This window comes from Crocodylus porosus, unplaced genomic scaffold (genome assembly GCF_001723895.1).
Source record: "Crocodylus porosus isolate Cpor-Errol unplaced genomic scaffold, CroPor_comp1, whole genome shotgun sequence".
Lineage (NCBI taxonomy): Eukaryota > Metazoa > Chordata > Crocodylia > Crocodylidae > Crocodylus > Crocodylus porosus.
In genome coordinates this window covers 184,745,490-184,762,031 of record NW_017728886.1, presented here as the reverse complement: position 1 = coordinate 184,762,031, position 16,542 = coordinate 184,745,490, and the positions used below count along the sequence as shown (strand labels likewise).

General features: G+C 40.1%; 1 protein-coding gene across 2 annotated transcripts in view; it reads right to left on the bottom strand.

The window, feature by feature from the left end:
* MYOM1 (myomesin 1) overlaps positions 1 to 16,542 on the bottom strand; it is a 103,199-nt gene that overhangs the window by 14,751 nt on the left and 71,906 nt on the right. For both annotated transcript variants that reach the window (XM_019546593.1, XM_019546602.1), the window contains 9 exons: positions 11,391 to 11,547; positions 9,840 to 9,946; positions 9,634 to 9,678; positions 5,746 to 5,882; positions 4,619 to 4,763; positions 3,673 to 3,732; positions 3,366 to 3,433; positions 1,175 to 1,288; positions 484 to 571 (listed from right to left, as the gene is read on the bottom strand). In XM_019546593.1, coding sequence (XP_019402138.1) covers positions 484 to 571; positions 1,175 to 1,288; positions 3,366 to 3,433; positions 3,673 to 3,732; positions 4,619 to 4,763; positions 5,746 to 5,882; positions 9,634 to 9,678; positions 9,840 to 9,946; positions 11,391 to 11,547 — 921 coding nt within the window. The remainder of the gene's footprint in view (positions 1 to 483; positions 572 to 1,174; positions 1,289 to 3,365; positions 3,434 to 3,672; positions 3,733 to 4,618; positions 4,764 to 5,745; positions 5,883 to 9,633; positions 9,679 to 9,839; positions 9,947 to 11,390; positions 11,548 to 16,542) is intronic.

The following is a 16,542-nucleotide window of genomic DNA, read 5'->3' as shown; positions in this document are numbered from 1 at the left end:
GACAGTGTTCACCCTATGACCTATGTACTGAACATGAATTTTGCCCCACTTGGTAGAGTAAGTAGCAGCAAGCTCATTAAAGTATAAGGAGTTCAGTAACTGGAAGTTCTTTGTGAAAACCTCTGATGTCCATAACATGATCTAGTTGTATACTTTTCTTCCGTATTTCTGGAATTATTTCTAACACAGATCGCCATATCAGCTGCTACCACCGTTACCTTAGTGGTGTTATCCTGAAGAAAATTACACATAATTGAATTAACAAAAGTAAATCTGAATGCTGTTTGTACTGAAAAGCTACACCTTCCTATCAAGAGGATCTTATGCCTCTGTAATAAGTTTTGTTTTGTCAGCCTGTTTGTTAAGGAACACCTGAAGAAGACGCAGTAGTTCACCTATGTTATCAAAATCTCAAAGCACTGTCCCTTAATGTACTGATGACCCAGCTGGTCATCAGTAAACCATTCAGAATGCAGTTCTGACCTGCATCCAGAAGCTTAAGCTCGCTTCTGTCCTTTCCTCTGTCATCCTTCAGTATGACTTCATAAATCCCAGCATCTTTCTTGGAGAACTATAAAGTAACAAGAGTAAATATTAGCATTCAAAATGACTATTTTAAAGAATTGGACCATTGTATCAATCGTTTGACTGAAAAGAACAAGAATGCAAAGTTCTTCCAGCTATGTGCTTGTTTTAACTTTTCTCTTTTCCTTCTGGGGAACTCAGACACAGAAAGGAGACTAAGGGGCTTGCCTAAAATAATACGTGAAGCCTGGAGGAGAGCAGGGAATTCAACCTATCTTTCCTGAATTTTAGTTCAGTGAATAACTTCAAGTTAGTTTTCCTGTCACTGATTGATAGGAATGAACGTTCATGATAGGGATAATAATCCCTTTCCAAATGCATGTAACATACAGCAAAGTAATATTATCTGACTCTTACATGGAAATTGGAAGCTCATTATTTTTTTTACACCATTTCATAAAAAACTGCATTCATAGGATTATAAATAGAAATTTGCTTTAGCTGAAACCTAGATGTAAAGTGAGGTTTTTTTATAACCTATATCCAAGTACTTGTTTTTAGTAGTTCTGTTGAAATATCAGATTCAATCAAATCTATGAATTCAACTGAATAATATGGATCTCTACATTGAAAGTGCACATTCACTCACCTCTGATATCAGAAGAGTACATACACCATCTTTAAAGTCATGTTCCTCATCCACCATTATTTCCCTGTCATCTTTGTACCAAACGATGTGTGTTTCCTTCTTAATGTTAGCCACCTGTAGCATATACAAAACACACTTGGGTTATCATCTTCTTTTAACACAACTAATTTAATGTTGCATCTACTAAACTCTTTCCTGAGATGGCACAGAATCCACAACAACAATAAGCTCCTCGGAAAATGGATTTAATAGATTAGGAAACAAAAAGTGTAGGTCAAAATCAGGAATCCACAGGCAGGGAGGGAAAATACAGTAGGAGCTATTCTGAGAGTTCAAGGAGTCGGCCTAGAGCAGAGGTATCAAACATATAGCTATTGTCTTGCCCCTAGTGCTGCCCCTGGGTCTGAGTTGACCCATACATACTAGCCTGGACTTGCAGGCAAGGACCAGGACATACTGCATACCACCACTCTGGGATCTGCACAGCATGTTGGCCCCATCACCCTCACCAGTGTAGGTGCCTGCAGGTGCCACATGCAATGTGGGTCCCAGACCAGATGGACTGGTCATTGTATGCAGCACAGATCCCAGAGTAGCCAGAATGACCGCTGCATATTGTGGATCTGTCATGTCATGGTTGGGGAGGAGGCGTTGAGGAGGACAGGGGGCCCATGAGCCCAATCTGGCCTGTGTACCCATACCAGCCTCTCACCACTCATCCAACCCTGGGGCCAGATGAGTTTGACACCCCTGGCCTACAGGAACTATCCTTAGTTATGTGAACAGGCATGAGACCAAAAAAAGGTCTTATACATTCAGAGAATCCTGTTTCAGCTTCCTTTTCTTGGCAGTCAAATGGTTTACAGCCCTGGAGAGTAAAGTTCAGTCTATTTGTCCATTATGTCCTTGAGCTTTCTTCTCAGACAGCCAAGGAGAGTGCCATTTTTGTTGTTGTTGTTGGTTTTGTGTTTTTATTTTCTTGAAACATAGACATGGATGCACTAGACACAAGACTTATACCCTCAGCTCTTCAGACCTAGGTAGCAGCCAGGTTATAATGTCTGACCTAAGGTTGGAGGCTCCCTAATAAGGGGAACCTAGGAAAGGGACTGAGAGACTGTGCCCTTCCAATTCTCTCAGTCCCTTTCCTAGGTTCCCCTTATTAGTTTATGTTTGTATTACAATAGTTTCAAGAGGCCTACAGGTTCAAAGCACTGCACGTATACAAAAAATAGAGTCCTTATCCTGAGCAGTTTACTCTTCCTCCTGATTTCTTTCTCCCTCAGGCAGAAGGATTAAGGCTTTGCTGTTTTACTAGGACATTGTACTCGCCAAAAAACAGCGGTCTGACCTTATCCAATATTGTACTACTAACTTGACTTGGATTTGGAATATAAGAGTGACTTAACTACTGCACTCTCCCCTAGCTGTTTTGGGCTCACTTGTGCCTGGTAGGCCTATCTCTGTGTAAGGAAAGCCTGAAAACACCAGCACTAGAAGGATTTATGTCCAGAGGCTCCATCTCTCATGGCTTTATCCAATATCCAGGTGGAGCATACTTGTTACTAAAATGTGCTTTAATTAAGAGCAGTATGCTTCCCTTCCTCTAACCAATTCTGGTTTTAGGGGCCCTTGCTTCTACTGAGACCCATCTCAAGGCAGCACAGAAAGGTAAAGGGAACTTTCTTGATCTCTTCCCTACCCTGCACTTCCATGCAATGACTTGTCATACCTGGCCTGGTATATTGTACACTTTTATTTAGCTTGCTGTACAGCAGTGGTGCTCAACTTATCCAGCCCCACACACCAGATGAGTGGTGCAGGGCCAGTTTGAAGGCTGAATCCAGTCTGGGGTCAGTGTACAGGATTAATGCATGTGTGCAATGATCCAGCCACATGCTATCCCAATGCCATGCATGAGGTACAGCCACAGCTCAACCTTGTGTCGATGTGATTCACCACCATACAGGGCCATGTCTTTTGGATCATAGAGTTCCCCATGTTTTCAGAAATTTAGCTGAGGGAAGCACAGTGGCAGAATTAACACGACAACCATTCCTCCACTGCCAAATTTTCAGACCCATAGGGAGCCCCATGATCCAGGTGACAACAGCTCCATGGGCAAGATCTAGCCTAAGAGCCATATGTTAAGTATTACTGATCAAGTGTTGAAAATCTGCATGCTTCTTACCTTGCATTTCAATAACACATTGCAGTCACTGGTAACTTCCCATCCCAGATACTCAACAAAATGGGGACCTGTTTAAAATTATATATATAAAAAATATGTATCAGCAATGAATCATAATACAAAAGTACGTTCAACCATTTTTTAGGCTAAGCGTACACTGACATTGTACATTTTATATTTCTTCTATGTAAGTCAAACAATTATTTAGCAATTTATATTAAAAAATTTATTGAAACCTACTCCTATATTTAATTAGCTAATATAAATATGGATTCCTTTCACATCCATATACTATGCTGTCCAGTACCTTGTTTCCTGTACCATTCCCGCCTCTGGAAGTCTGCTTCATCCTGTAGTTTCTTAAAAACTAGGGATCAGAAATAATAAAGAGAAAATGTAAACCTCTCAAACATAACATTTCATTTCTCATAGGTAACTGAATATTATTGTATTGGAAGGGTAAAATCCTGTCCCTGTGGAGGTCACAGAGTTTTGCTATTGACTTCAAAAGGGCCAGAAATGCATCTTGGGTCTTCAGTATTACATATCTCAACATTTAACCACGTCCACTTTCATGGTGTTAGTACAGGGAACTAAGTTCTACTAACTGCTAATAGTCATCAAATCTTTTGCATGTGTCAAACAATTCTGATGAAGTATTAGCCTCAGTCAAACAATCACATTTGATCCTCAAAGGAAGGAAATTAAGAATGGCAGCCAAATAAATAAGTAGTTGAAATACAGACAGCTAGTATATCTGAACAGCTAACCTGAAATATGAGAATAGATCCAACTACTTCCAATATGCATCAACATAGCATTGTGGATCATTGTCAGTGTAAATAGAAAAGCAAGGAAAGCAATCTGGAAGAAGTGATAGAGCTATTGTAGGTAGTAATATTTAACTCTTGCATAGCAGTTGTCATATTTCAAGCACTTTGCAAATATTACTTCATTCATACAATGCCTGTGAGAGGCAGATGTATTTCTGATGGCCAAAATCTTGGAACATTTTTTTATAATGTTTTTGTGGAATATTTTCCTTTTTATCAAAAAAATGGAAATTTGACATGCTCTATTAAGTGTTCTTATCCCAATATACAGTTGAGGAGACTAAATAATGACTTGTGCAAAGGACAAATTCATCCATAGGAAAACACAGATCATCCATAAAAACACAGATCAAGACTCAAGGGTCAATGGCTGCTTAGTTCAGCCCTCTCTCATAAAAGCAAAGCTACAAACGAGCTTACCATCACCAATTAGCACAAGGCTGGATTGGTTGGTTGCTTTTCCATCCTGAAGTTGGAAGGTATAGGTCCCTTCATCCTTGGCCTCAAGTTTTTCCATGACCATTTCAACCAGACCGGTCTTCTGATCTACATTCATTTTATATTTCTTTAGAAACAAAAAGAAAAGTAAGAATAATGACTGCCTTCAGAACCACCCCCCCGCAGCCAAAATCACTATCGAGCCAATACTCAATGATATAAGTTATATAAAATTCCTCATTTTCTTCATTTGCTCACTGTGTCTAACCCAGTCTGATTATACAACCAAACAAACAGATCTGCAGTCAAAACATATTTATTAATATTAGAACAATATTATTCCTGTTGGATTCTAAGCATCAAATCTGTTTCATTAGACGGGAGTTTTAAAAATATATTGTAATTTCTGCCGAACACTACTGACTCTTGAACCAAAGATAATTGTGGATCTCATCAGCACAGAATACTCTGCTGATACAGAACAGGATAAAAGCAATGGAATTCTATACATCTCATACAACTTCCTTGCCTATTATTAATGGAAACTTACATACTTACATACAGTTCCCAGTCTTGGGCTACATGCAGCCCCTTTCCAGTAGAATGTTATGGCTATAAACTCAAAGGAATGGTTGCCTGGAAATCCCCCTCAACATAAGAAGCTTCCCCACAAAGTATAGAAATAACAGACCTAGCCTTACAGTCCCTAGCTGGTGGCCTGGATGAGGGAAAAGAAGGTATGGTTTGAAACTGGGATTCTGGGCTACCGTAAACGCTTATATAAACCAATGACAGGCAGCTGCAAGTTACAGCAACCCCTGAAACGCCTCTTCTGAGGTCTGAAATGGTCTTCAGCTACTGCTAGCTCTGGGTACCCATGAATGTGACCTAAAAATGCTTTGGGCCCACCCTCCTGGTCTTCATCCAGCAGAACTGAGCTGCAGCTCAGAATTTGTCCCTAATCATCACACTGATGTTTTCCGTTACTTATGATCACCATGAAAAGATATTAAAGAAGTATGTTTTGACTGTATTCAAAACACTTAATTGACATATTAATATTCATTGCTTATAAAAATCAGAAAACCATAAGCAATTACAAGTCTTACCTCTCCATTAAAAATTTCTTTGTCATTAAATACAAAGTTGACCTTTGCATTGCCAGACAACTTTTCAGCCTGCAACCAAAATCTCACTTGTCCTTTCTCCATAATTTCAACTGCCAACTCAGATGTAAGTGGGATAGCTACAAAAAGGAAAGAAAAAGTTAGAGACAGTCTTTTCTGTGTTTCACAATTTTTCTTTTTCATATTCAAATGCCATTTCTTCCACAAATGTGCAGGGAATGTATGCATTAACTACCAGTAATATTAATTGTGCACTTGTATTGAAATCCCTTTTTTTTGTTCATATAAACAATAAATTAGTAATCCCTCTACTATTCACCATTGCCAGACCTGCATACACCTGGAAATATTCAGGATTCATTTAAGTTATATTTAATTGGCCTCCATTCAAGTTCAAAGCCAAACAGTAAACTGAAAATATCTCTGCAGCATGATGGACTGTCCATGGCACAGAACCACACTTAATGATTCACTCTGTAATTAGACTTTAAGGGAGTGGAGTGACTCAGCAGACAAAATAGTATGCAAGGTCTTGTCCTGAAGGGCAATTAAAAAACAGACAGGTGCTCTCCAAGCTAGGGAGTTTTTTTAAGCACTGTGAACCCCTGCATGTGAAGTCCTTCATTCCTAAAATGTATGCTGTATGTCATATTGTGCCATAAATCTCAGTGGCTAACTCAAATTGAAGTCACTGACAAGGGCCAAATCCATTGCATTGAATGGGCCAAACTCTACTGAATCGTGTTGTGGTCTCTTACCCTATAATAACTGTAGTCATACTTTTAGTTTTTTCCAGTACTAACAAGTTCAAAATGTTTAACATATTTCATTTTAAATCTTCCTTGGACTTTAGTTTACTTAAATCACATGGTCATTTGATTGTGCGACTTAAGCTGCCACCCAGAGTTTATACATAATCAAACTCACAGAGCTTTGTAAACTATGTGAAAAATCCCTTGCCCTCCTACAGGTATCTTGTGTGTATACATACATATTTTTAAAAATAGTAGTTTCCCCCAAAATATAAGAACCTGCCAGATTGGCGACCTGAATTAGTACATTATTACTTATTCATCTTCTCTACTATAGTAAAATTAGGGTATAACACTATCCCAGAGCTTCACTGCTCAGTCCTGTGTACCAGGATCAAGGCCTCCTGCATTACCTCGGCCTAGTTGTGTCTGCTGAAATCGGGGCCCCAGAGCCATGTGCCACTTCTGCTCGGTCCCATGTACCAAGATCAGGGCTCTAAGGCCCTGTGCTCTCTCTGCCTGGTCCTGCACGCCAGGATCAGGGCAGCAGGCCCCCACGCTACCTCTGCCCAGTCCGTGGGCCAAAATTGGGGCCCCAGGGCCCTGCACATTCTCCATTAGATCCTGTGGGCTGGGATCAGACCCTGTGCTGCTTTGAGCATCCAATCTAGTACACAGGGCCACAACCTGTTGTGCTACCCAGGGGTCTGTGGGGAGCCCGGCAGGCCAGATAACATGGCACCAGGGGCTGGATCTGGCCCACAGGCTGGGGGTTGAGCGTCCTTATGTTACGCTCTCAGCCTAACCTGATGTTGTAGAACAGTGGCAGATGGTTCCTTTAAAGCTCCACTTCCCAGAGCAAATGCACCTTCCAAAGCAGGCAATATACATAGAAATAACTGCCTCCCAGTCTGTATATGGTCATGAAAAACATAGAGGCTACACTGCATATGAAGCTTGTACGTCTCTCATAAATCATGCACACACACACAAACCTTCACTGCCTGAGTAGCAGGGAACCCTCTTCCAATCTTACTAATCCTAAGACATTTGGTATGTGGGGAAATGGGGAACAGTCAAAAGGAAAAAAGGAAGCAATAGCTACTAGAGGGAAAATGGCAAAAAGAGTCACTAAGGGTGGGGGGAAATGGGATCTAGCATTAAAGTGACACTTTCCTCTCTGTTTAACTTCTGCATATTAGTACAATGGTGCTGTTAAAAGCTTCCTTACTTGCTTCACTGCTCAGTTTATGAGAAATGAAGGGAATCTAGGATCTTGCATAATCTTTAAAAACAAAGGAATGAAATGTCACATGTACCAGTGTTTGCAGCAGGAAGTGGGTGTAAAAGAAGAAATTAGGCTGTGCTGCTTTTGTCTTACTGTCAGCTCTGTGGCAGTTTTACACTCTTCACTTGATTTGTATGCAATTAACTATGAATATCTTAGCCTAAAATGGAAACAGGGGGGGGGAAAAGCCTCACAGAAGACTACAATGAGCTAAAAGCTTTTTCTCTTGTGAAGAGAATTCACTCCCCAATCTACAAGAATCCGAGTAACATGACTGAGCACTTGTTTTTCCCAACAAAAAAGCTTATTTATAATCTCTGTATTATGAGGCACTGACTGGCAGCAACACTAGGGTATTTCAGCCTTCCTTCCTATTTTGCATAGGATCCAAAGTATCACAGGCTTTTGATTAAACCTCCTTTGGCAGTTCCAAAGTTGAAAAGCAAGGCTTTCCCATCCTTCTCTGAGTCCCTACATGGCTACTATTCATGCTTGTCTGAGTTCAGTAAGACTGGATTGCTCAGGCAACCCACTTGCCAATAAACTTGCCAGCTGTTGTCATGTCTAAACAGGAATTACAATCTGTTCAAGTTAAGCACTGTTCAGAAGTTCAAGTGAGTGAACATGCAAGTATTTAAGCTTAATGTGTAAGTTCTGGAAATTAATATTCATGTACAGAACTAATTTTGTTACTGCTTGTCAAAGATTGTCAGGAGTTGAGACTGAAGTCCCCTGCATACCCACTGGATCTCATTACTTTTATTCTATCCTCTTAGGCATCTGCTAGCATATTTTATCTTATTATTGTTATTTATGTTTTTACGGTTTCTAAAAGTCTGCTGCTATCCAAAAGATCCAATAGTTATGCAAAAGCAAAGGCATGGGCCCCACCCTGAAGACATTACACTATCTAATGCTGGACATGATACCAGAGGTAGGAAGGAACAACTAGTAGTGAGGGGAAAGGGTGAGGAGGGACAAATAACAATAGCAATAACACTGTGGAATTACAAAATTGTGGGTGTGGAACTCCAATTAGGCCTACCTACTAGAAAGCAGGTAGTTGAGGAAGAAGCAAACAAGTGGGATGCCAAAGTGGCTTCAGGGTGGCAAAACTGTGTCCATGGATGACACATTAAAGTGAAAGTTGGCTGTTGGACAGGAGTGGAGTTTTTAAAAGAATCAGTGGAAGGATTCAGAATGAGATGGCCAGAGTGATGGTCATGTCCAGGTTTTGGAAGGACTGGAGAGGTGCAGTGAGGGTCTCAAGTAGGCCAGAAGAGTGGGGATTCTGGCAACTGAGGCAGCTGATCAAAGTTTGGTCAAGAATTTCAGTTCAGATAAAAAGGAACAGTCTATGTTTTGATATGCACCAGAGGTACGAACAACCAGATATGGCCTGGCTATATGAAACAGGATTCAGCATTGTGTACTCCAGTTACACTACCATGATTCACTGAAAAAGCATGGTACTACACCAGGCTATTGTTGGATAAACTGAGTCTGTGACCCGAATGCATCCTCCAAAGTAAAAGCCCACGCATGAGGAAGAATAGTCATATTGTCAACAATAACATCAGTCTCTAAAAGAAAAAGCCAATGGGATGTTTTCAACACAGCCAATACATGGACAGTACTATACTACATAACTTATAGCATTCCAAATGTGCGCTATTAACGTATTATATGACCAGAAAGATTTATTAGAAGAAACCAAGCTTCACACACACAAACTTTCTTATGAAACTAGTGGTGCAGCTCCCCTGGCAGAAACTTTGTAATATACATGCATACAAATCTTTCCCCTATGAACATGCTCATAATACATACTTGGGAATTTATGTTCATGGCTGAGTGCAAGTAGCCGCTTCATTTCTGCAAAAATTTAAAAAGATACGATGTGTAAGTATGCACGCATCTATTTCACAGCCTTTAATGGGCACAGATTTTTCTACATTGTCATGTACTGCAGAAGAAAAAATATAAGATTTAAAAAATGAAGCAGCTATGCAAAAAGAAGTGGGTTTTGTTCTTACCTTCCTCATCCATTGTGTAGCTTGATGAAACGCCATCAGTGTCCGTGACAATACAAGAGTAAATGCCCAAATCATCTTCTCCAAGATCTTTAAAGACAGCTTTCGACCTTCAGATAAAAAACATAAATTAAAAGCACAGATGTGTCTGAACCGACCTTTCTGTCCCTAACAAATCTGTATGTTTGCTTTACCTCTAGCTGAGCAAGAGAATAGAGGTGTACGGTCAATGAAAAATCTGTATCTGCTAAATCTGTAAAGCCCCCTCCCCACTGTCAACTATGTATCTAGAATAAGAAGGATATGAATAGTTTAGCTCTGATTAGTCCGGAGACAGAATGGGCAACTTCCAAGAGCAAAGCATACAGGAGTAAAGATGGCTAGGAAGCATTGACATGTAACTGAAGTGTGTTTGCTGCTTTGTTTGTGGTCATACCCAAACTAAATTTAAATTAGAGAGCTCATGTAGTATGGAGCTGGATGGAAAATCTATCCTGGGAGCTGGAAAAATATTCAGGCAATTCGCCTGTGTTGAGCTCCATTCTACTGTGGCTACCCTGTTACAAGTTCACAACTAGCACGCTTAAAGATGGCATGGGTCTGTCTACACAAGTTACAGTAATAGGACTACAGACATATATTATACTACCTAACAGGCACCTCTCCAGGGAGAAAATTCTTCCTGGACCTAGTTTTTTATGGGAGGGATCAGGGAGCATAGTAGGCTGTTATCCACCAGGGAGGGGAGATACCAAATTGTTTTGAGGCTCTATAATAATCAGGACCCCCCGTATCCATGTTAGTTTGTGAACATGTATTTACAGTTCCCTCCCCCCAAATAAAAATCTGGGGAAATACATTAATTTTGTAGAGCAACCTGAAAGTCACCAAATCTGGAGCCTGGTGGAACAAAATGTGCCATTATTCACTGAAAAAATTTTGGAGGACCAGTCCCTTGTGATCAGGCTAAGGTGTTTGCTGCAGCACTTCAGGGGACTGAGACATTTGCAGTGTTTCATGATGAAAGAGCTTAAGCATTCAAGGCATAGAAAATTTATAGCTTCATAGATTAAGAAAAATCTTAAATAACACCTGAAAACTATGTGGTAGTTAGGTTAGGTTACAGAGCATATGTGTAATGTCCTTTCAGTATAAAATACCATTTAAGTAAGCAGGCTGCATCATTTCATTTTAGCTGCAATTTCTGAATAGTCTGAAAGTGGACTCCCATGAAGACAGCATGGTAACAATCTTACCTTCAGGCATGGATAATCTTGGTATCTGTATCCAATACCACATTGGATGTGGTACTGGATCTGCATCCAATACAGCAGTGGATCCAGGATGGAAAAAAACAGGGTGTGGTGGCAGTGGAAAACTCACTGTGTACATGTTTGGCAGCTGACACCAGAGCTCTCAGCAGCAAAACAGTAACAAAAGTGGGGTGGAACTGCACCACTGAATCTCCTTGAATCCACCCTTGATTAGATAAGATGGATTTCAGTTTCTAGAGCTGCTAAATATCATAGAATTGCTATTATCAAGGTTTCTTACTTTCCACCCTTAGTGTCAATGTCTAATCGAGAGTCATCTTCAATTGGTTCATAATTCTTAGACCAGATGAACTTAGAGTCTGGAGACATCTGATCACATTCAAAGTTGAGGGAAATGACTCCATTATCATCTACTTCCGCCACCACTTCTTTAGTTCCTAGAAGATCAACACAAGGCAATTCTAGTTATTTTTCATACAAAGAAGCATAAAGATTGGATGATTTTCATTCAAAGAGTGAGCTCAAAGAAGGTTCATAAAATAATGATTAAAGAGGGTTCATAGATCAATGTGGCTACATGCACTTGGAAAAGGATTGAACGTATCTGAAACTTGCAACATGGAGCCCTGGGTTAAAAGAAGCTTTAAAAAAAGGCTAATAGAAAAAATGTAATGGGGTGGAGAGAATGAAAATGAACAAATGCAAGTACATTAAAATGCACAGGATGTTGAAATATTGTAAAGGCAATACTTTCCAAGGTAAGGTGCATCTATAGTTTTCTTTAGGCAGGGCAAATTTTTCATTTGCTAATAAAAAACCTAATAAAATGCCAAATGCAAAAGTGCATACTTTGGAAATAGGTGAATTGAAACGCTACAACACTCACTTGTACAACTGAACTACTCTACTGTTCACAGTTCTGAGCTCATTCACACATACAGGTTGGATTAAACTTACAGCATGTTGATCTGCAACAGCCTGTGAAATGGATCCCATGTCCACTAGTAGAGTGTGTGTGTATTTGTGACTGGTTGCTAAGTGCAACATTTCAGGTGTGTCTACACATCACCATACAGTGACATTGCTGTGGCGCTGTGCTTCAGTACTTCCTTTTAGAGGTACTAAAGCATGGTGTAGTATGGGTGGTTACTGCATTGTGCATGTGGCGCACAGTTAAATTTCACTGCTGCATCACCATGGTGGCACTCCATTCCTGGAAGGGCACCGCCATAGCAATGATTGCTACGTCACCATAGTGCACCATATGGTAACGCAGCATGTTGCAATGTCACTGTAGGGCAACATGTAGATGCACCCTTTGATTCAAACTAAGACCTAGTCCTGACTACTGCCTTGTCACTCCAGTAGCTAGAGTACTTGGTAAGAGCAAGATCATCCAGCACGCTCCAGGAGGGTACCAAATAGAGAATAAAAGGTCCAGAACCAGAATATACTTAGAATCTATGCCTTATGTATCCTTGTACAGATAAGAGAGCTCAATTTTGTGTATGAGTGCAGAGATAGCTCTGACCCACTCTTGAACATGGAGTTAACTTTTACTCCAACAGCTTGCCTGAGAATGTCCTGAAAGTGGTTTGCATTCAGGAGGAGTTGGAAAATATCCAACTTCTTTTTTTGGCACAGCACTGCACTTGACTGTAATTTTTAAAAAAGACAGTGATGTCACAATATCCAGTTAGGAAAGCCTTGGTGTGCCTAGAATGTTAATGACATCCTTTTACCCTAAACTGTTATATCTTAGAGAAAAGGGCCTCAAACACAAAACACTTGCAGAATTCTAAACGGTTATAGAAAATGGCTTATTTTCAGCACTTTTCTTAAATCCTGTGTTTCATCAGCCTGCAGCACCTTGCATGGCTTCTTCAGTATTGGGGACAGCAGCATGCTCCTTATAATAAATGTATTTGTGAACATGTAGCCTTCTTCTCATCTCTAACTTCCCTTTAATATTTAATGAAAGGTGAAATTCATATTTTTCTTACAATCGGTATTATCATTCTAGCACTTAATGGCTATGAATCTGTGAATCTATTCTCTAGCCCTTCTGATAATGCTCTTTACAGTTCAAAGATACAGGTTTAATACTAGTGAACTGTAAGTGAAGTCTGAGCTCTACAAATCTCTTACTGGGCAGCAGCATGTTTTTACGTTTTTCAAATAATCCATTATGTGGAAATCCACTGTTTGACATGTCATTAGCATTTGATTCCACTGTAGATTGTTTGTACGTGAATCTTTTGATGACAGCGTAGATAATATATGACAGTCATAATGGCCAACCAGGATTAATATACTTTTTACTTACTTTTAAAATGTTCATAATATGATGATAATATTAGGCATTTATCTTGAGTAGTGGTACATATGCAATTAAGTTCTGCTATATTTTCTGTGAGTTCTCTGCTTTTATTTTATTTTGCTGATGGTTTACCTCTACCTTCAATTCTTAACTAGGCCATTAGAAAACCAAAGCATGTTTTTATATTATTAGTTTTATCTATCAGAGGTATTCATCAAGCTTTCAAAAGGGAACCAGAGAGGTAGATAAAACAATACCAGGCAAATTCCTTTTCCTGATAGCATAGCAATTTTAACATGTTGTTTTGTATCTCACTGAAGATCTGCCATAGGAAAAAAATACTTGGATTATAGTAAAGGATATTATATCACCTATTAAATATCGTCAATTTTGCTGAGGGTTTCATTACAATGAAAGGAAAGAGAGACCATTTAGATAAGATGGACAGCTTAGAAACTTCAAAGTTACTGCCATCATTTCAAATTTGGCCAACTAGAAGAGAATGGTTGAACAGGACAGTTTCATTAATTTCTGCAGTTTGGATTTAAAACTTTCTGAACTCACTGCCAAAGATTTTTCAGTAAAGCTGGAATTGCTCATTGATCAGCTGCAATGACTGTGGTGGCTAAGAGGCTGTGTGACTAGTGTGAAACAGCAGAAATATACTGAGGACAGTAGCTCTGTTCTTGGCTCTGGAAGAGCTGTGCTCCCTGCAGAGCTAGAAGCCATGGCAAAGAGAATGGGCAAATGCATCTTCATGATTTCTAAAAGTGCTCTTAATTCATTGGTTGGGGATCATTTCAGCTGTTCATGGAACTTGGAGCAACCTGCTCTAAAACTAAGTTATTGGTAGCTGCAACAGCCCACAAATTATTGTTTTTACAGTTGAAGATAACAGGATCGAATAGCACTACACATGGGCTCCCCTTTGAAAGACACACAAGGACGATCCCCAACATTTAAGTGAGGTTTAAGACCCTGATTTTGCAGTCTAATTCCAATGGGCAGTTCTTTAAGTCCAAGAAGAACCCTTTTAAAATCAAAGGTGCTTTGCATAGGAGTGGTGGTCTGGCCATAGAAAGACCCAGCTGACCACCGTAATATTTTACATCCATCTAAGATCTGAGTAACAGCAATGCTCATTAGAAAAATACCTTTCCTAGAAAGTGGAGACAGTTTTAAGAATGGCACAATTATTATTGAGAAAGATAAAAGCTTGGCCCAGAAATGCTTTCTGAGGGAATTATTTAGTCAGTCTTTTGTCTTTTCTTAAACTCATTTTTAAGAAGAGTTGCCTGTTACCACATCTGCAGATCTGATCTAGAAATATGGGTCATTAAGCTCAGTATAAACCTTCAGCTATCCTGAGAATTTTAATGGGCAGATGCCTGACGCTCCCAATCTCTGGACTTGGAACTGATGTTTTGGCTGCAACCTGTGTCCCTTGAACAAAAGTGCAACATGAGAAACAGCCACGGTTCTGCTTTGCAGTTCCTCTTCACCAAGATGTGTGGTCTGCAGGCAAAATGTTATGCTGATTTGGCCTTATGACTCCATAAGCTTCCCGTATTTTAGCTTTCAGAAATGTTACTGAGGTTAAATCTCCTTGCTTTTTGTAAAAAAGCATCCCCAGATCTCAATTAATATAATTATCTATGCTTTTCTGTTCAATATGTCCAGGGCTTTTTATTGCAAGGCAAACATTTGTTATCAGTCTGAAGACTAAACATTAATTCTCAAGGGAAAGAAATTAATACAACCAGAAAGTTTTGGAACTAAGTGTTCATCTGACTCTCTTTTTCATGAGGCTTGCCTTCCTTTGTGTAGAAACAGTTATCAGTTCCAACTGCAGAGTGTGGCAAAAGTCCTTGTAAAACAAGAGCTCATAGCACCGGGCTTTGAAAAGCATGGACATTTGGTTCCCCAAGGACAACAAGCAGAGGGCACTTTCTGCCACTACTGGTTGTCCCAGGGGAATGCACATGCCATGTACGCTCTGGCACGCAGCAAATTACTCCAGGTTGGGTAGGGGAGGCTGGGGCCAATGCAGTTGCTAGCCCCAACAGCTTTACCTGGGGTCCTGGGGGCCCGGGAAGCTGCAGCCATGTTGCTCCTGGATGGCAGCTGGAGTGTGGCTCTGGGTGGCCAGGCTCCAATTTTAGGCAGCGCATGCTGTCCCCGTATGCGTCACCCCACCTTTTTCTGCGTGTTTTTTTTGACCCCTGGGGTAAAAAACCCCACCATATTGCAAGGTAGCAGCACAGGAAACACCTAAATGTGTGGTATGTGGTGCCTCAGATGGGTCTGCAGCACCACATACCTCATGGCTGTGCTCGTCTGGACACTGTCTATTTATATTAAGTTATTATTAAATAGGTTGTTTGAAAGATGTTTAAGGAAATTTTTCATCATTTAATCACCCATTTTGATTTTAAATTTTCCAATATAAAATACAGCCTTTGTGTCCAGACTTATTTTATTTTAGTGTTTTCATCAGTTTTATGTATTACCTTACAGTTCTAACTATGATACCACATCTTGTGAGTCAGTCAAAAGCTCAACAGTGTCCTTCTATGAAATATTCAGAGGCAGAGTCTGAAGGGAGGAAAGCTTTTGGAGGCTCAAAAAGTTTTCTTCATCTTCTGTCTTTTCTTAGGATTTTTTGCCTTGTAGAAAAATCAGGGGCCCAGAGTCCAAAACCGCTGAAGTATTTGTATGGAATTCAGCTACCCAATACAGTTGTAAGGCCAACTGTGCAGGGATTTGATGTCTCTTCAGTGATTCCTAGGCTCTCTCTGTTCTTCTAGCCTTTCTAGCCCTGTGAAACCATGCCTCCCCAGCCAGCAGTTACTCCAGTTACCCTGAGATTACTTAATGGTAGTCTCCATGGCACTGACACTATCTATATTCACTTTTTCAAGAATGTAGTGGTGGGTGATAAAGGTGGGGGGGAGATCTTCCCAGTCTGTCTCCCCAACACTTTCCATGGTGACAGGTGGCAGGTACATTTCCTGTGCTTCTCTAATAAAAATAATTAGGCTCTGCATTTATGGGTCTTTCTGCAACTACATACAAACCTTATTAGCTTATCATATTTGTGTGTTCCACTACA